This window comes from Colias croceus, chromosome 10 (genome assembly GCF_905220415.1).
Source record: "Colias croceus chromosome 10, ilColCroc2.1".
Lineage (NCBI taxonomy): Eukaryota > Metazoa > Arthropoda > Insecta > Lepidoptera > Pieridae > Colias > Colias croceus.
This window is the reverse complement of record NC_059546.1, coordinates 8,601,939-8,623,519: the sequence shown is the minus strand read 5'-3', so window position 1 is coordinate 8,623,519 and position 21,581 is coordinate 8,601,939. Positions and strand designations below refer to the sequence as shown.

Sequence of the window (21,581 nt, the reverse complement as noted above, 5' to 3'; positions counted from 1 at the left end):
GTTCTTGTATGCCGAAATCTTACCTGTAAATTGATGTAAGGTGTGTCAGCCATAACAGTGGGTACTATGAACCCTCCTTCCCCTGTCGACATGTCGATGTCCTGACTGTATATATCTGTTTTGTCATCATACAACTTGACCCGGACTCGCACGCGTTTCTCTGTACTTACTGCTTCCACCTGTTAAAAATGAAAATTGTTATATTTAAAAGAACAATTAATTAGTACTACGTAAGACTCAATTCATTAATAAATGTCTATTTGTTACGGAATGGAATTATTTTGATACTAATAAGTAAGGTATATGCATATCGTATTAAAAGATGAATTATTTGGTTATAACATCCACCCCGATTTATTAAATTATGGCAAAAATTTAATCCGTTGGTTTTAACCGACTAATTTTGGCCTTAATCTTTTACACATAATGAAATTTACATATAATTATTAGTTTATCAATACTTTTATGACAAAAAATTGTTACAAAAAACGAATAACAGACGACCGTGACAGTCAAGAAAAGCTGTCGATCCCGTAAGCCAGCCTAAAATGAAAACGATATTGCGGGGTCCTCTTTAATTAACCCATTAAGTGCGGAGCCGACCTGGCTTAGCTCCAAAAGCTTTAGCGACAGAAGTCTTTGCATGAACAGTGGTAATTAAACACCTTGGCTTTCGTTATTACGTAATTTTGCGAGTTTCATTTAATATATTTTATAATTTTGCGGTCGATTGTTTTAAGTTTAGTTTGTATTTTGTTTTAATTTTAAAATAATTAAATGTTAAATATGATAATGCAAACGATATTTATTTTTTTACTCTCTACTAGCACAACATTTTTCATCGAAAACCTGGAAAACAAGTGCTAAATTCTTTATTCTTATATTGTACTTTACGAAAGAAACTCAACAAAATTAACTTCAAAAAAATATAAGATTTATATGAACCAATCTTCCCTATAGCAATCAATCATGAATTTAGCAATAACTCAGAGTGGTATGACGTAAAGAATCACATTGATATAAGGCTCTTCGTTACTCTAATATATTATTGAGAGAGTAATGTAGCTGAATACAAATGGGTAGGTAGTGGTTTATCTCGAAATGCTGCGATAATCTGCTGTTAAGATGCGCTATTTGTAATCGTTGAAACATTTTAGAAAAAGATAACGTCATTGCTTTTAACTTTTATAGTAGTTTGTCTTTTAGTGCACAGTTGAAGTGTTCTTATGGCTGTATTTTTATGATAAAAAGTGTTAAATATATGGTATTTTTTATATTTTTGGTAAGAGCAAAAATTTGACATATAATGTAAGAAAATAATTCTACGTAGGTATATAATCTTTGGACTCTACATACAAAAGTATACAGCGAAACAATATAGCAAAACAAATCTTATAGTCAATAAGTTATTTAACTAAAGTTGTCTCCTTACAATTTATATGATCTTGAATTCTGACGTTATTTCTAATCTTCTGAAACTAGAAGCTTTACCTTTGTTTAATTAAAACAATTCTCCGAATAAATAACAGTGAACAAGTTTCGTCTGAGTATTTTGATACCTCGGTTCGGCTTAATTCAGACGTCAACGACACAGGGTCATCTGAGTCAGTCAGTTGAAAACGGTATTATAAATGCTACGTGGCAAGTGCTACGACGTAGCATTTCGTAGCAGATGCAGTGACCTCGACTTCGATGTAGGTTTGAGAAAATTACTTTCAATTTTCTCTGCGCAGTATGTTATTTTTTTTGTATAGAAAAATCCTCGTAGATGATACGTTGATATGAAATATGGATAGCAACGTGATTTTACGTTGTTGCTATTGAAGTAGGGAAAATTCAAGTTTATCTTATTTAAAATAAGATTAAGAAAATTGTAAGAAAATTACGAGTATTATATGATATTGAAATTTAAATAGGATAAATAAATATTTCCAACAATAGCGATGGTCGTAATTATAAAATCAATAGTAACGAAAGCGTGCTCAAATATTGACTCTAGTTAGAATAATTTTCAAATCAATTGAAACATTGGTCGGGAACAAAATTAGAGGCACGAGTAATTCTCTCGGGTTTTATTTTTCTTTCTCCAAGGTAGTATCTAGTCGAGAATACTTTGCTTAAAAATACTTGGAAAAAGTTTGAACGGCTGGTAGCAGATTGCAATCGTGTCTACAATGGAACTTTTAAATGTTCCAGCGAATTGGACTCGTTCTAAAATGTATAATAGTGATACTTTCGTTAACTCTTAATGCTGTGATTATACCTAATATTAGCTGTGAATGTATACTATATTTGAGTTTATTTATAACATGTATAATTTTGTTACAATGGGCGCTAAATCTACTTGTAGAAGTCACAAGGACAACATGATTAAGAGCACTTTCTTAAAAAAATACTATAAAATATCATCCACTGCTTAACCAGGAAAATCATAATAGGTTTTAAAAAAATATTATTTTTCGATTTTTGATTACAATATCGAACAATATGGTATTAAGTGACTAACTTACCCGACCAACAAACGGCAACCCTGGCTTGTACCTCCTCCGCATACTGTCCGCGAACTTCAGTTCCACATAATGCTGTTCAGCAGCAGGGGTCGCGGGGGTCGTTGCCCCGGTCCCTGAGCCCACTGTGACGTCAACGTGTGCGGAACCACCACCGCACGTGGCTTCTATGGTCCATGTGCCTGATTGCGCGCCGGCTGCTATGATGGTGGTCAGTTTACGGACCCCTGTGAATTTGGTTTAGTTTAGTTTGTGTTGATTGTTGCGGAGGAATTATGTAATGGAAATTCGTAATTAAAAATCTATACTTAGAGTACTCAGATGTTATATCATTTAAAGAACTAATAAGTTTGTTTCTTAAGTGATACAAAAAATGTAGAGATAAATAAAGAAAAATTTGTCTACTATTGAATGAATTTTTTTACTAAATTGTAATCAAACTTTCCTGTAGATATGTAGGTTTTAGATTCCGATTTTTCGATATAAACAGAAAAGAGGTGCGAAAATAATCAATGTCCCTGTAAAATCACAAAAGCGCATGAAATCAAGAAACCTCCAACCAATCTCCAATTTTACGTAGTGTAGAAACGTTCAATCCATTCTATAAAAGGAAATACTTTAAAGACTAAACACAAAAAGATTTGAAAGTGAACAAGCGCGAACCAAAGAAAAGAGTTAATGTCAAGCGAAGTCTGAACGGCGTATTGAAGCTTCACAAAAGAAATAACTGAGACATTTTTCTAAGACTGCCTTTCAGGCGATTGAAGGCACCACAATAGGTAAGACGTGAAATCTTCGAACATTTATAGGGATGTTTTAAACTCGTGATGTACACGCGTCCTTGTTATATTGTCACTGTGGAATTGTATTGGAGTGAAAAAGTGTCTTTATTTAATCATATAATGACATCGCATTGAGTTAAAACTATTATTTGCAGATATTATGTTATGTAGGTAATGTTATATTCCGATCCTGGAACTTCCCAGTCAAACTAAATCTATTAAAACATAAACATTGTTTACATTCTTCCCTAAAAATTTTTATCCTGCCACTTAGTCGAAATTTTCGAAATACTACTTTTCAAACACACTAATATATAAAAATTCTTTTAAATTCGCCCTATTTACAAAAACAATGCGAATTATGAAAGTTACAAGACTTTCATATAATATTAGCTAACTAAATTGCACTGCGTTTCTATACAAAAATGTATATATACCTATTACCTATACAAACAACACGACTCAAGAACAGCTGACACGCCCTCGTGGCAAAACTTTTTGTATGACATGTGACTTTTAAGAGGGTCCACGGACCGGCGTGATTTATCAAAACCCCTTGCGGTGACAAGCCGTGACTGTCTCTTATTAATTTGTTACACGCTGAAGGGTGAAAAACATTGTTTTAATTTACTGAAGCAAAAGTTCGTTTGCTGACCATTAGCGGACTTTTCTCGTTAGCAGATCACGTAACTGCAATGTATCGTAAAAATATAAGGTGTATAGAAAATGAAACTTACATTTGGTGTGCGTGCGTGGTTGCGTGGTTTTATAATAAAGGAATATAATTTCTTGGAAACTGTTGTCGATAATGTTGCAATAAAAATTATCTAGCTCTTTTACTAGCTGTGTAATGGCGTCATTAAATTTTTCAGTAACCATTGTTCATAGAAACGCTATTATACCACAATTTACATCGGTTTTTAGGGAGGGAATCTGTTATTTAGGATAGGAGATAATGCAGTAAAAATATTTTTCTTAGTGTATTATTTAGAATTTAAAATTAACATAATACAAAAAAATACTTTTTCTCAAACTAATATAATGACTAACATCTTCCTAATGAATATCCTAACAAAACTTTGAAAAAAAAAAACAACGAAAAATTATTCATAAAAAATATTACAGCCTCACAAAACCTATAAAATCGTTGTTTGCAAACGGGGTATCGAAATGTAACACGTGTCAGGTAGGGCACGATCCCTTAAGGCAAGCTCGACCCACTATGATGCCCTTTGATAAATCCATTTCAGTATGAGCCCTTGAATTTTCAACCCTTTTCCGTATAAGCCAGTGTTTATGCAAACGATGGAATTGGTTCTAAAGAAGTTTAAATCAAAGTGTGGATAAAATATTACTTGTAATGAGATTATACTTAATTCTTGCAAACAGATCGATAATAATTATCGACGTACCATAATAATTATGCTCAGTAGGCAGAAGTAATAGTAGAAGTAGACCTATTATAGACAATGTCTTCTTATTTCCTTTAGCTCCCGTCTATTTTTACTACCTACTTACTATATAATACGGTGTCTCTACAATACATTATACATACAATTGAATAAATTCCTTTCTCGTTTATGATATTAAAATAATATTATTATAATAATTTATAATATATCTTATAAGTACCTAGCCTAAAAATGCGAGTCTTATTACGTAATCTTCCACTTCTCTTGTACGAAATGATGTAATTTACATGTCAAACTTATTTTCTTTGCAGATTTGAATAATTTAGATTATTTTCTGTGAATTTATGCTCTCTGTAGATTTCATTAATTTATAAGTCAAGTATAACTTCTATTAAAAGATTACATATTATTAATTCTTTAATAAATGGAATTATGATATTATCAACTACAAAATAAATTGGAATGTACTGTTAGAAATAAATGTACTTATTTTGCATTTATTTACAATGTATTATCCTTAGATCACATAAATTACTTGTTTGTAACAAATTTATTATATTAACATGTCTTTAAATCCGTGCTTATGAAATTATTTTTATCCTTCATAAACTCCCTAATAAACAAAAACCTTTTAACCAAGAAAATTTTAAGCTCGGCTACTGTAAGCTTAGTCATATAAGTCGGTTAAGCCTATTTACGACTACACGCTCAAATTTCGTTGAAATTGAGCGCTGCGCCCATCGTACAATTCTTAAACAAATCTTATTTGGGATTCACTCAGAACGGGGCTGTATAAAACAAAGTCCTTTGTTAATCCACGCTTATACAAGCGAATGGATCACAGTACGCAAATTTGTTGCTCTGGCCTGCTTCCTTCCGCATGAAATAGAATATATAAACTTCGCGATCCCAGTTCATTATTCTTTACGCGTAGATTTCCTCCAAATTAATGGAGTGTTTTTACGGTAAAAAGCAGTTACGAAAAAATATTAGACGCATGGGTGTATTTTAGCGGGATCTTGGGTACTATTTCGAATATAATTTGAAGTATTTGCGTTTCATTAAATTTAATTGTGTTCTTCGACGATTAATCAATGTTGAAATAATATTGCTCCATAATAAGACGTAGGTATAAGGGCAAATTATTAGAAAAACGAATTAAAATCTAGATATACGTATAGAGAATCACAACTTATCATAGAGTAATCAGCATTGTAATGTTGTGAATCTTCTACCTCATCATTTTATTATCTTCCGGTAGGAATCTTATCTTTTATAAAAGTTGATCGAATCAGCTGAAGGTCGGTAATTCACTTATCCGTTGACGAACAAAAGCCTGGCCAATTTTAATTCTTTTAAGTAAGTTACATTGTTTATTAATAACTAGCTGATCAACCTGGCTCCACCCGTGTAGTTTTGTTTATTTGTCAAAGTATATTTAGGTTAAAATAGTAGTTGGAGTACGCTTAACATGTTTAACGGATATGAATAGGTACGTATAATTCATTAAATTACTACCTATTCCATCGTTTTTACAGCGATAGTTGGCCTCAAACGTAAAATGTTTTGGTAAAAAAATGTTTTTTCCTGGCTATATTTAATATCTATAATACCGTAGGTATACATTTATATAGTTATAGACTTTGATGTGTATATTCTATACAGTACCGTGAATCAAATACGACTACGTATTGGTTGAACTGTTAAGCCGTCACAAAGGCGGTATCTATTCTAGACCAATGACACAAAGATATCCTATTGAACAAAGGGCTTAGTGACATGTGATGCGGTTTTGTATGTATAGAATGTGCATGTTTGAAGATAATACAAAGTTTTTAAACTATTGCAATATGAATAAAATATGTATCTAAATGAAAAGGATGTCTCACCGAGGTTAAAAAAGAGCTTACAACCGTATCTATCGTTCTATTCTCTTGGATAAGTATTTTATTTTTAACTGACTTAATAATGATTTATTGTAGTCATATTGCACGTAATTACACTACACTTCTATATACAACATTGATATACTTCCATACCACAATCTAAGATTCCGAATTCTAAGTTCTACTTCATCTCTGCCTACATCTCATAATTCAAATCAATAAATAACACATCAAAGATAAGTCAGCAAGGCGTGTAAGGCAAACCCAATCTATCAAAATTTGACACGGGTTCCGTAGTAAGTGACATGGAAACGCTTTTATAGAAGAAAATGCTGGAAAGCCTTGACGAATTTTGCATTGAATTTGGAGAACTTTAATCCGATAGAGTTTGCCTCGAATTTTACTTAACGATTGGCAGGTTGATTTACAACTTTACATTTAATGAATTATTTGTTTTATTCGAATTTGTATTTTGTTGCTTTTTCTCCTGTGTTAATTGAGAATTGAGCCGTTAATTCGTTCGTTAATGTTGGCAGAAACTTTACAATTAAAAATTAGAAGGCAGAAGATTTATGAATTAGAATTACAAAATAACTTATGCAAACTGTAAAAAAATACTTCACGAATAAAATCGGAATGTAGTAAATACTTTTTAAACTTCATTAAAATTCAGAATATTTATAATTAATTCAAATACATATGACTTATTTGTTTTTATCAAGAACTTTAAAGCTTCAAAAGTACGATACATTAATTTATATTTATATGTAGTTAACATTTACGATTAATCACAAATTGAAATCATTATTTTCCTTTAAGCTCGTTTCAGAGAGTGCTGCTGTAATATAGATGGAAACTTCGAGAAGCGGTAACAATAACAAAGTTACTTCGCAATTAGAGGGAGATTGTACGATCTGCCAATATAACTTGATCCCCGATCAACGTAGTACTAGATAGTATACTATCTGTGGTTATAGAATAAACTTATAGGATATAGGATACGCCTGAGCTTCTGCTAACCTAACTATTGAAAACTATAGCAACTGTTGTGGTGGTTAGGAGTCACGTTAATTGTTTTTCATGGACATTGTAATATGTTATATTTGAAAAATTTGGCTTAAGAGCTAGACTATCTTATTTGTTTTCAACACGCAAAACAATGTACCTACCTGTTATGGTTTGTTTTGATTTATTTATGTGCAATTAATAAGATACAGGGAAAGTTTCCAGAACTCTAATTTATATTGTTTAAGTCCTTGAATATAATATTAGAATCTGATTTATATAAAAATGAACAGTAATAAATTAAATTAAATTTAAATCAAAATGAGAATTAATTATTAACGCTATTGATTGTAGATTTTGCTCTAATAACTAATTAGAGCAAAATCTACATGACATTTTCAATTAACATTGGAAATAAGTTTTCACTATAAATTCAAGTGGCCTATTAAATCCGCTCTAGTATTTAAACTGTTAAACAGACTGGTACTTAGACGAGATTGTTATACGCAACAGTTATCGACTAATAGCTCTGGGTCGAATGAGCGACCCATTTCTTGAATAGTTTCGAGTTACGAGTGACAAGGGAGTGAATTATCTTCGAATAGTTACTCGACTCATTTGCGGCCTGTTAATGTACTTCAGAACTCCCGTTTGACTTTCACTTTCAAAGTGAGTGAGAAAAAGTCCCCGAATCTCGAACGTTTGTGGTACTTTAGATATTTGTTTCACGGTACATTTCTTTGTTTAATCGAGTGCGAAGTTTTTTGTTGAAGTATCGATTTATTCGACGCGATTGTGTTTACGAGTTGATATTTTGAATCAATGGATTATTGTCGTTACCATTGTTTTCGTTTGATAAATCAATTGTTGATATATTGTGTTTCGGTAAACACGTAAATTGATTTGCGTGATATAATATTCATTGGTAGCTTTTCATGTACATAGAAATGATAAAATGTGAAAACGTTTCATATGTGATATTATGTTGTTTGAGTAGGTATTATTTATGAACTCAGTTTTATTAACATCATCATAGAATTTTTCTACCTCTTGGTAATGTCATTAACACTGCAGTTTGATTTCAACATAGCATAATTTTTTTTAATAAACAAATAAAACACCGAAGCGAATTGCTTAGTTACAAAATATGCCATAATGAATTTATCAATTGCCTAACTTAAACCTCAATTCGTAACCAAATATTAATATTATTATTAGATAATCATGAAATGATATTCACTATTTACACTCTCATTTATTCCTTACACGAACTACATAGGGATCCGAATCCGCTTCTATTCCAACATTATTTACGTTATGTTTCTAAAGATTTGAAAACAGTTTGTAATAGGAAATTGAATCTGTCAGTTCGTTGCGTTAGAGCGAACTTAATGATCTGTATTGATGCGACACGGAAAGGCTTTTAAGGGATACACTGTCTTCCGTATACCTGATGGTCTAAATCTTTAGAGATAGGTGGAAAATATTACGATAGTAAAGGTATGTGGGCATAAGATTGAACGATATTTAATAGAGATGAATAAAGTGAACTGATAAGTACGACTAGTTATGTAAATTAAATATATAAAGTTTGAGTCAATTGAGAATTGGATTATGATATATATTTCGTTTATGAGTTAACTGAAAAAATATTGGCAGCTCGTGATACAAAATCAAATAAGTTTATGCGACTCTTTTGTTTATTTATGTGAATTTCTAATTTAACTAATTTAAATAGAAAGACGGCCCCAGCAAAGCAGTTAGATACTCATCTAACAAAAAGTTTTATTTTACAAAATAATATAATATTCCTTACCTTCTTCCATAGACAGTTGGTCCCAGATAGCGACTTTGGTCCCCGCTGGGTTTTTCAACGCCACATAAGCAATTTCATCGCGCACCAATCGCAAGTCGTGATCCAGAGCCAAGATCCAGAAGGTTACTGCAAAAAGAGATGAAATAAATATAGATGTATTGACGTAGCCATAAATTATTTTTAGCTTGATGGGTATTTTTTTTTATATTTCTAAGAAACGCACGCGTTACATACTTACATACAATTTGGAGATTTCTACGATTGGAGATTATTAATTGTAAAAGTGCAAGATAAAAAACGTATGAAATATCATAGAGTATTATCAAAGCTAAAATCACGATGCCAATCTTCTATTCGTAGTATGGCGGTATTAAATAATTAATATCATGGAATCTAAAACATTTCCCAGTTTATTCGAAGATTAAGATTATTGAACTTTAACTGTAAATTATTTCAAGACATTGCATCTATTCATCAGAGAGCATTCTCCTATGCCCTTCACAAATTATAATCAACCATCAACCAATCCCTAACACTAAAAAGTCAATTTACGATAGTCCAACAGTTCTAATAACTTATAGTTCGTAGTAATTAATTACGAGCAGAGCTCGAACTTGGACAATAAAGGGACCACGCCCTAACAACTTTACAAGACTACGTTACGGAAACTTTTGTGCTTCTAAAACTACGCAAATACGCGTAACCTTTCGAGTTTCTTTGCGTGTGTAAATATTAACACTGTTGTACGAATTTGTGAATATCACACATATATCAATTATCACATGTTTGTGATAGTATAGCGTTAGGTAAATCAATCTTTATATTGTAATGGGAAGCAATTTTTGTATATTATGTGTTGTATGTGTATGTTGTTTTGCTTATTTTACACGTAAGTTTAGAGTAGGTTAGCTATAATTGTTGGAGGATTTATAAAAAAATGTATTATCACTGTGAAAATTGTTCTATTATATTTTTTATTAAATATACAACGGACACAATGTATCTAATTTCGAGAAGTAATAGTAATTGAAAAAAATTTAAATTAATATTATTTCGATTCAATTAATTTACGTCTCCGTTATGAAATAAAAAAAAAGTAGGTACAAAAAGCTATTCAAATAGGCCGATTATAGTTCTCGTTATGAAACAACGTTTATAATATCAAAGAGAATTAGTTCTATTTTTATAATATATCAAGTTTTAGCGAAGCGTGGGTGAAACATAAATTATTCTTTAGCTAAGCTTTACACCTCGGCACTTTGGTCAGTTTTATTAATTTTGTACGGTTAGGCAACTATTAATTTAAATTACTTTTCGATACTTATCAATTAACACGAATCTACATTCTACATGTTTTGTTTCTTTAAATAAAATATTTATAGTATACTAGCTTTCCACCCGCAGCTTCGCCCGCGCAGTCAAAGAAAAACCCGCATATTTCCAAATCCCGTGGGATTTTCGGGATAAAACCTATCCTATTTCCCGGGGTAAAATTAATATGCCTATGTCCTTTCTCGGGTATCAAAATATCTCTATACCAAATTTCATGCCAATTGGTTCAGTAGTTAAGGCGTGATTGAGTAACAGACAGACAGACAGAGTTACTTTCGCATTTATAATATTAGTATGGATAAATAGCTCGAGTCGATAACGATATTATTGTAAGTATAACATTTTTCAGTAACTTTAGAAATACTTATTCAGAGTTATTAAATAAATTAGGCCGCATAATATTATTATCCTTTTTTATGCCATCAATAATATTATAGGTATCTAGCTGACACAGATAATTCCTATTACAAATGTATAATTGAATTCGTTATATAATATGACAAAGAAAAAAGACACTATAATTATAAAAACGCAAGCGATAAATTAGGATAGAGAATGTTAACGAATTCCCAAAAGGCAATTATTTATCCCGCGTAATTGCATGTCCGTGAATAATGCGGAATAGCATGAGTTAATTCCAAATTAATGTCCACTTTAAAATCAATACTACGATAATTAAAAAATATTCATTTTCATTTTTCATATAATTATCAATGATAAATTATCTTTACGGAGTATTTATGAGGCCTGTATTGTTTACCGGTATCTATATTTTTATCTAGATATAAAAGCTAGTTATTTTGAGTAATAATGAATTGGTATATTAAAACATATATTCTAATTTACTTACATAGATGTATTTGAGTTAAAATCAACATTTTAACACAATCATAATAATATGTAATTACATTTTGGTCATTACAGAATTCAATATATTTTCACAGAAATGTTTACCTTACCTTCTAACAAACTGTAATAAGCTTCAATTTAAAAACTACTTCATAACACTAATTTTAACTACACGTTCAAATACAAATAATTATTCATCAAAATCTATTTATTACACGATTTATCACGTGTTATTAACATTAACCTCAAGAAATATGGAGGGAAATTTGAATTTCGAATCTTGGTTTCGTTTCTTTTTTAGCGTTGCAATTGTTTTCAGCCAGTGCTATTATTCAGCCAGTGATGAAACTTTTTAATGCATTGAATAAAAAAAAAAATAAGAAATAAGGCAACACCGACGATTAGAATAAAAATAAAAAATAAACTCTATTTTCTTTAATTTAAACTTCTATTTTACGTGAATAATTTTAAGGTAAAAACATTATCACGTAGGCGGAACAAAAGAAAGCTGCCAATCTTCGTCGACAGGCTAATTGGGAATCTAATCAATTACGTCCAATACGCGTGGGGTATAGATGTTGATCGGGCTTACTTCGTTATGTTTCATTATGTTCTAGTATGGGTCATTAGTAGCGATATTTAATTATTGCTTTGATACATTTCTTGAACATGTTATGTCCAATCAGTAACTATTCATATATTATACTAATATAATTATAACATATTTAAATTAATATATAAATTATGAATTTGAAGATAGGTTAAATTTTTGTTATAAAAGTAATTGTGAAACCATGTGAAACGGTATTTAAGACTATCGTATTATATTATGCTTATTACTTATATTATAAGGCAGTAAATTTCGATTTGATACCTATTGTATCTGGATGTCTTTATGTAATAGTTGTATGCGTCTGTATTTGTTGAAATAAATGTTTTATTTATTTCTAATATTATGTCTGTATAACATGGAAAACAATTCCAAAAGCCTTGTTTAACTCTTAATAAAGACTTATAAGCTATTGCAGGAACACATATTTAACTACGTAATAGTTCATACATTTAATTATATATACTCACTTGTCTCTCCTGGTCTATAATGGTGTCTAGCTGGTCGCACAATCACATCCCGGACTGGGCCCAGCAGTTTGATCACGCTATGGCTCTTAGCAGTACATTCTTCATTGACGCAACCCACCGTGGTGTGAAGGGTGCAACTTGACGCCGGTGATGGTGGTATCTTGAGCGGTATGATGCCGTAACCTGGGAAAGAAATCAATAATTATTGTAATACATTCTATTATTGACACTTGAGAAGTATCTAAGAGGAAATTCCTCAATTAATTTGTGGCAATTAGTTACATATTATTAGAATCTCGAGAAGTATCGATGAAAAAATAAAACTATCATTGTCATTAAGATGTAGATAATATAGTAGAAAGCTGAGAAGTAAAATTCCAGTAATATTATGATGTAGTTTGTACTACATAATATTACTGGAATTTTACCTATTGGAAACAAATAGTTCCGTAGTTTAGACAAGAGAGAAAACAGTATGATAAAAATGTAGTCGAATTCCAATTGTGACTAAAATTGCGAATGTTAGTTCATTATCACATAAGGTAAATGACAAGAGTTATGCGAAAAGGCAAAAATCAAAATAAAAGTTTTATGAAACAGAATACGTATTTTGTGCTTCAAAGCAGACCGAAATAGAATATTTCAAACTACCCCATTAAACTTTAACAATGTATAACGTCATAAGAAAATGCTCCACTGCAATAGCGACATTAATATGCCCTTAGATTACAAAATAAAGTACAGATGGAGCATGACAACCGCCCGTCGCCCTTGTCAAAGAAAATACGAAATCAAAAACAAATACGTCGCTGCACCAGTGCTATAGCGCATATATTGTCATGAAATACGTCAAAAAGGGTTTGCAATTTTAGTAAAAAAATGCTGTCTTGTGATAATAAAACGCTGTAAAATTTGTTCCCGAAAACAAAAAAAAAGATGAAACATCGTTTCACAGGTTTTCTGTAGATTATTTGGCTGATTTATTTCTATAAACGAATAATAATTTTACAGATATGAAGGAATACAAAACTTCAACGTATGTTGCCAGTATTTTGAAAATGAATTTGCCATTTTTATTGGTAAAACGGTAAAATGGTTAAAAGATCTTCAGGGTAATGCTGTTGGATTTTTCGATCGTGAATGTGATTATTTGTATAGTGCACTAAAGGTTCATGATCATTATTAGATTATTTTAATAAGCATAATACATTATTTTGTTACTTTTATAAAGCTTAAAAACGTCATAGTCATTTTCGCTAGCGATTTAATTTATGTGAACTCCATGATGAAAATAAAATGTCCCGTATTCTCGACTAAAAACTACCGCTATTCGCATTCATATATTTGAAAAATAAAAAATAATTTAATTATTATCGTTAATATTGAAACTTTTTTTTATGTGATTTATTTAATTAAAAATTGAATATAATTATTTTGTCCATATAATTTAACTTTAGTAGGCAGGTACTTTATAATATAATAAAAGAATTTTTACAATATTATAAAAAAAATATCATAAACCCGAAATTATATTAAAATAAAAATTAAAACTTGACTGCTAAATTATGTGTATAGCCTACGTCAATATCGGCACTAACATAATAATTCAGATGATTGCAATGAAACCTCACATCTCAAAATCGGTCCAACGGTTTATACTGCAGTGCGTGTCAAAGAAATATTATACATACATACATAAACTCGAAAAACATAACCCTCTTTTTTCCGTAGTCGGGGAAAAATTTGGGAAATTTTTCAATATCCGGTAACATTACACGCACACAGAAGCACCGTGTACGTACAGTGCAGCGGCGAAATGACAGCACACATAGCTTTATTGAAAATGACGATAAATCATTCGGTTTAGTTCGGCAACGCTCCATCTGTCTTTTATTTTGTAATCTAAGAATATGCCCATAAAATTTAACGTTCGAAAAATGTTCAAACTCGAATCAGAATCCATTTAAAATCGAAAAGTTTCTCGAAGCTTCGAGAATCGTCGAACCAACAAAAGATCTTGGAGATACTCCAAATATAAAGGATGTTCCAGGAATTGCGCCAACCTCGCCGAACAAGCACTTAAACCAGACGTTATTAAAGGTAAAAATGATTATTGTATAAACGCACGTGTTGGTGGAAATTTATTTTCGCATTATATTGCTTCTGTGTCGCTTAATTTTGACAACACAGTATAGGAACTTTACTAAAGCGGTGTTAAAATGTAACTAGCGGAAATTAAATTTAAAGACTTAAATGAGGATATTATGTTGTTTGATACACTTATATTTAACTAGTGGTCCGCCCCGGCTTCGCCCGTGGTACATATATCGCAATAAAAGGTAGCCTATGTCCTTTCTCGGGTATCAAAATATCTCCATACCAAATTTCATGCAAATTGGTTCAGTAGTTTACGCGTGATTGAGTAAAGACAGACGGAGTTACTTTCGCATTTATAATATTAGTATGGATAAATAAATAAAAGAACGAGAAGTAATTGTTCCGCCTTTTCCTATATTATGTGTTTTATGTCATGACAAACCTAATTTTTTATTTTATTTTAATATCAATCATCATTATTAATATTGTGTAAAAAATCTCAACGTTTGCAATTTTAGGAAAACAATGCTTCCATTATTGCTCCGATCGTGTTCTTACAAAACAGGATTGAGAATGTATAAAGGAGACACAATATTAATTTAGTTTATGTTCAATGTAAACGTAGAGCTTATTTGAGCGCTCTTTCCGCTAATTATGACCATTGTTATCATATAAAACAGTTAAATATAATAATATTGTAAATCCTCATTCCATTCCTGGTTTATTCATACACCAAGCATAATCACAAAGCCATAGTTCAGATGAAAAAACGCAAAATAAATAACTCGTTAAAGAACTAGAGCTACTTACAAAGGCGAAGTATTTTTAATCATAATAATAAAATAAGCTGCGAAACGAGAAATATTTATGAAGACTTCTTTGTATGAGTTGTGAACTTTTCAACGAATTCACAAAGGGATTAATTTGAATTTCAAACAGATTACAACGGCGTCTGACATGTTTATAAAATTAGGTTTTACCATTGAGATAATATTACTATGGAGGAGACACCACGAACAAAATCTGTGCGCTATTTTTTTGCTCTAACTAAGTTTTAAAAATTATTATCTAGTTAGGTACTTACCGATGAAAGTTATTCTTTTGCACTTTTCCGTATTATTTGTATTATTTGTGCAATATCGTAACACACACGAAGGCATATTTGATGCGTTTCACTTTAAAACAAATAAAAAATGAGCGTGCAGTTACGCCATATGGCGTATGTTGAGCGGAACATGTATATGGGTCATTATACAAAAATGGGGTAACTCAATGTCACCAGCCAATTTATACAAAGTCTTATTATATTTTAATCAAATAACAATCTATTTTAAAACAATAAAGCGTCCTTTATTTGGTCACTCACTTTCACTTCTTTATTTAAAATACAAATTGATAAAAAAACAAAATTAATACTTAAATAATCAGTACTTTGGCATGTCACAACTCCGAAAACCAACAATCAAGTGACTATTTTATAAACATTATCATTGATTAGAGAAAACTTACTAACTCAGGACAATCTTTGATATACATAGTATTATATAGTATAACTTTCATAACGAAATGTTTAACATTTTATTTAAAAAATAAAAATAAACTTTGTCATCGTTTTTATTGGTCAGTCCGTTGTGTGTTTTTTAAATTTGAAATTCTCGCTAAATATCACCAAGTCGAGGTCAAATCCCTGTCTAAATATTAATGTTGGTAATGAAGTTTCTTGTGCATCCCATATTTTGATGGCCGTCATAACTGTACCAGCGCTAGGGTTGTGTTTGTCCTCTAAATTCGTGCTGCGCCAGTCAACATTTCAGTCCTATGGTGAGTCGTTATTTTATTGTTAAACTGATTTTTATTTTCATTCATACATGGTTAAGTATGATTTGTAAAAATATAGTTTGTTGATATAAGAAATAAGGCAAAAAAACATAATTTGTGATTATAATCTCATATTAAGTCCCTTTTTATCAATCCGCTGGCATCAGTCCTATGTCAGATATCGCGCCAGTGGACTGACGCGACCCCATAGTACTGATGATTCTATCGTTTTTGAGAACTTTTATCTTGATTGCTATTGGTATAAGCATTTCTATTTGATATTTCAGTTTAAAACATCATGCGCCACGCTAAAAGAAACCGAATTTGACTAGGGAAGAAACATTTAAAAAAGAGTAGCAAAGAAAAGAGCTATTGAAACAAACTACTAATAATCTTATTTAAAAGATCTTATTTTATTTTAATTATTGATTTTGATGCTTGCAGGGCATAGCTTGTTATATGTATTTATTAGATAAATACGTAAACGTATAATATTGTGAAGTAAAATTACCTCAAAATAACATAAAAGTTAATTATTTTAATAACATTATAAAAATGTCAAAAGGCTCTTATGAAAACTCAGATGAGACTTTCATTCAAGCCTTTGGTTAAAAACCATGAACCATTTTATGAAAATTATTACTTTTAACATAAATAATGTTAGATTTTTAGGGCTCCGAACCTCAAAAGGAAAAAAACAGAACCCTTATAGGATCACTTTGTTGTCCGTTTGTCTGTTAAGACGTTTTTTTGAAGCGCGTGGAGGTATCAATTTGAAATTTATATTGAATACTCAACATTAAGAACCCTTGGGGCTGTAAAAAAATTAAACTTATAACGCAACGCAATTAAAAGATACCTACATCCGTTAATACTGCAAATTTCCGCAAATTTAAATATTCGCAAGGGAATAAAAAAATACACAGGATGCTTGCCGTGTATACAGTCTTAAAATATGGTAAAAAGCAACGTCTTATAACACAGATAAAGGAAAAATTGCTAAAAGTATAAATTTTAAGTTACAAACATAATAAAAAATAGGTTTGTTAGGAGTCCAACTCGCACTTGGCCGTTTTTTTGTTTCTATTGTTTGTGAATTACTTGAAATATTAAGTAAAACTAAGTCAAAGTAGTAAGTAAAGTAAGAGAGTAAGAATATTCACGTTGCGTTAAATGTCAGAAGGCTGTTTTGAAAATTGAGACATTGTTTTTTCCCAGTATCACAATATATTATCAATTATCATTTTTAAATGTAACTAAGTGATTTTAATACTTAAAAGACATGTGCCATTACTAAAACTGAGAGATTTGTAGTAATTTTCATTGAATTTCTTTAAGAATATTACAAAATTGTGTTTTTTATCAGTACTATGTTAGCCTTGTCAGTCCCCTGGAGGCCAAATCCAGAAAATTTAAAATATCTCACAATCTACTTAAAAAAGTGGCTGGCCCGATTTGGAACCATATATTCATTAGATTAGCTATCACATACACCCTAATTTGTAATAATCTGATATAAAAAATATAGTAAACAAAATATCCTTAAAAGTTACCCCATTTTTGTATAATCACCCATATGTATATGTAGTGATGTAGGCGGTGTCGTCTCCATATGTATATCTCAATGGGTTTTACAATTTACATACAGATATGCTATTTCGTTTGCTGTTCGCGCGTGTTATTGGAATTTATACGACAATCTAATTAATTTATATTAGTATTGTTTTTTCAGAGGAATTCTCGAAATCAAAATAAACTTACAAATGAGCTTATTCGTAGCAATTGGTTGTGGGAACATCGGTTAAAATATATGGGAACCTAGCTCGACTCTTGGAGCTCTATGAAGGACTAATATTTTTGATGGTCTTTTGAGTGGAACATTTCACTTAAATTCAAAAACTGCATAAAAGATCATGCTTTATGTCCATCTAATACTAAATTCATTTATCCCACAGAATTTTTAAATAAATCTTAGCGAATCTTCTCATTTAAGTTAGCTTAAGCTGTAAAATATAGTTCTAGTCTAAGTCTAAGTCTATCTAGATTTTTAAACGACTGAATAGTTTGTTTGGACGGTAGATTCTAAATCAAAACTCACTCCTAATTTTATATCTTACTCGAAAAGGCCTATTTATGCATATGAATTAATTCTTTATACATAAAATGTAAGGCCTAGAAGAGATTTGTAGACTTTAAACCGCATTTAATTACGCTCATTTGCTTATGAATGTGTTAAGCCATAATTAAGGCACACGATTCTATAAATTAGTCGTGAATTCTGCTTCATTATCTACCACACACTTTGAATAACGTTTGCTACTAATTATAGTTTACTAGACCCTCGCTCCATTGCCACACAGACGTATGTATAAAATATATTGCACACTAAAAAAACTGCTAAAAGACATATTTATAAATAGTATTGCAAACTTGTTAGGACCTTTTTAAATAAAGCTTGTTATTATATACACAAATAACCATCCTGCATGTCGGGAAAAAAAGTGGCTTAGAAAAATCTATATTAATATTATAAAGCTAAAGAGTTTGTTGGTTTGAACGCGCTAATCTCAGGAACTACTGGTCCGATTAGAAAAATTATTTCTGTGTTAGATAGCCCATTTATCGTGGAAGGCTCTAAGCTATATATCATCACGCTAAGACTAACAGGAGTGGAGCTCTGCGGGTAAAACAGCAGGGCACAGTTAGTATTTAATATACTGAGTTATAAAATATAACCATATATTTCTTATTAAAATACAAACGTAGGAAAAATATGTTATAACATGAAAATTACGTTCATTAGTATAAGATCTAAAAAAATAAACGTACTATTATTCTAAAATATGTTCTAAAACTTATGAAAGCAAGATAAATGATAGTCTATAGGGATTAACACATATTACTATTAACTCTAATTTACCTCTATCGAGTGCTAAGAAATCTAATGAAATAAATTAGCTTTTGAGTTCATTTGGTTATTGGAAAACGTTTAATTTCTATATTTCAACAGAATCCTTTAGAGAATATTAATTTTCAATATATTGAATATAATATATTGGTGAGGTCACGGGTAGGTACTACCTAATAACAAAACTAGTTCTATTATATTTCAAAATTATTAAAAATTTCTCCGGTGAATGTATTTTGCGTTCAATAGAACTTTCATTTTAAACATTATAATTGAATTTATAAAATTTAAATTGATTTATTATAATTTAAATTCTCGAGTTTAAATTATAATAAATCAAAATTTCACGATAATAAAGGTTTATAAACTTGTTGCTATATTTTATTGGAAACTATATTTTTACAAAGAAATAAAGACTTTATTTTTAAACTAATTAATAAAAGCCAGGACTAGAGGTTGTAGTGCGTTATAATATGAAATTGGTTGAACAATATATTAATATATATTTTACAGACAGAACTACAATTTACCAACAAATTTAACAGCTAATGACTATACGTTACGCTGAAACTTCGATGCACAAAGAACATTTGTCAAACATTTCATTACAATTTCAATTAAAACTTACATTGCAATAGTCTTTAATTAATGCCAAGTTATTTGCAAAACTAAATACTGAATCATGAAAGTATTTACACAGACAACAGTCATGTTTTTGACTTGCGTCTTTTGTTTGTCAAAAGTTGAAATTTAAATCAAATTATGAATTAATTTGTAAAGAATTTATTCGCTGCTAAACTTCTGTTTGATTGACGTCTTTTCAAATGTTTTCAGCCTTTTGATTACGTTTATGTTTTAACTTTAAAGTTATTGAATATTCATTAATTGATATCTCAAACGCTGGAGTTATAATAAGTTTAACGATGTCATTTTAAAATAGATTGTCCATTGCACTCAAGCTCCAACCTTTATTAATTAAATTAATATTTTTATGTAAGTCTTCTCTTAATAATGCAAAAAAGTACATTATGGAGCTCATTTAATATTATGTAATTTAAACGCGTAAGAGTTGTATGCACCAAGTCAGCGCTAAAACTATTTGCCCTGTTTATTTGTCACCAAGCTTAGCAGTTTGCATTTAACTACTTATAATTAGAAAAGTATCCATCGACGTGGCGTAAAGCAGATTCAATTAAAACTTTAATACTCTGTGTTGGCATGACTTGTAAGATAAAGGATTAAAGGATAAGAGAAAGCGACAAGCGGGATAAGAACTGGAAATAAATAAATAGTTTTTTGCTTTTCTCGAGAATTAAGTCGTGTAATTGAGACAATTTTACCTTTCTAATATAAAAGCACTCACTATTAAGCTGTGTTCATTATTTATTTTTAATAAGCGGAATTTCTTTCATTTAGCATGTCATATTCTTCTGATAATTTTCAATGAACAATTAAACATTTTGTGTCGACACAATCGAAAATAAATATATTATCGTTTTTTATTATTACTAAATATTCCTACTACTCGATGACTATACCGTTTACAATAAATTTCTAAGCTATTAAAAACGCGGTTTCTCCGCCTATCGCACCGCAAATCCGTGACCTCACCAAGGCTCAGACTTTATATGGGGATTTAAATAGATTAAATTCAAGGATCCGTTCAGAAAAGCGTGACGCGGAATTAATATAGTTCATATTTGTTCGGGCGTTTGATGTTGAGCATTATTTATCTGTGCTCCACGAAATGATATTATAAATGTTTAGTAACTTTGTTTGAGATGATTCTGTATAGTTTAGTTTAGTTCAGTGAAGTAGTGACGTGATTTCCTGTTAGTTAACGAATAGTAGATTTAAATAATAGTCGTGTTCTTGTTTATAACTTTCATTGTTAAGGTATAATGCATTTTATTGTTATGGATTTATACGTATAAAGGAAGTCTTTTAAGCTATTTCCAATAATTATAATTATTCACAGAAATCGACTATCTCTTTGACTGTATCCCTATTAATAAACAAGAATCTCGATTTCATAAGTGCACAAAAACACATAAAGATTTATATTCGTCAAAATTAACACACAAACCCA

The 21,581-nt window shown here is 30.5% G+C and overlaps 1 protein-coding gene across 1 annotated transcript in view; it reads right to left on the bottom strand.

Moving 5' to 3' along the window:
• The window catches only part of LOC123694842 (C3 and PZP-like alpha-2-macroglobulin domain-containing protein 8), a 163,462-nt gene that overhangs the window by 60,064 nt on the left and 81,817 nt on the right, over positions 1 to 21,581 (bottom strand). Inside the window, exons 4-7 of the mRNA XM_045640437.1 lie at positions 12,670 to 12,852; positions 9,409 to 9,534; positions 2,511 to 2,734; positions 24 to 179 (exon numbers count right to left, since the gene is read on the bottom strand). Of these exons, the coding sequence (XP_045496393.1) occupies positions 24 to 179; positions 2,511 to 2,734; positions 9,409 to 9,534; positions 12,670 to 12,852 (689 nt within the window). The remainder of the gene's footprint in view (positions 1 to 23; positions 180 to 2,510; positions 2,735 to 9,408; positions 9,535 to 12,669; positions 12,853 to 21,581) is intronic.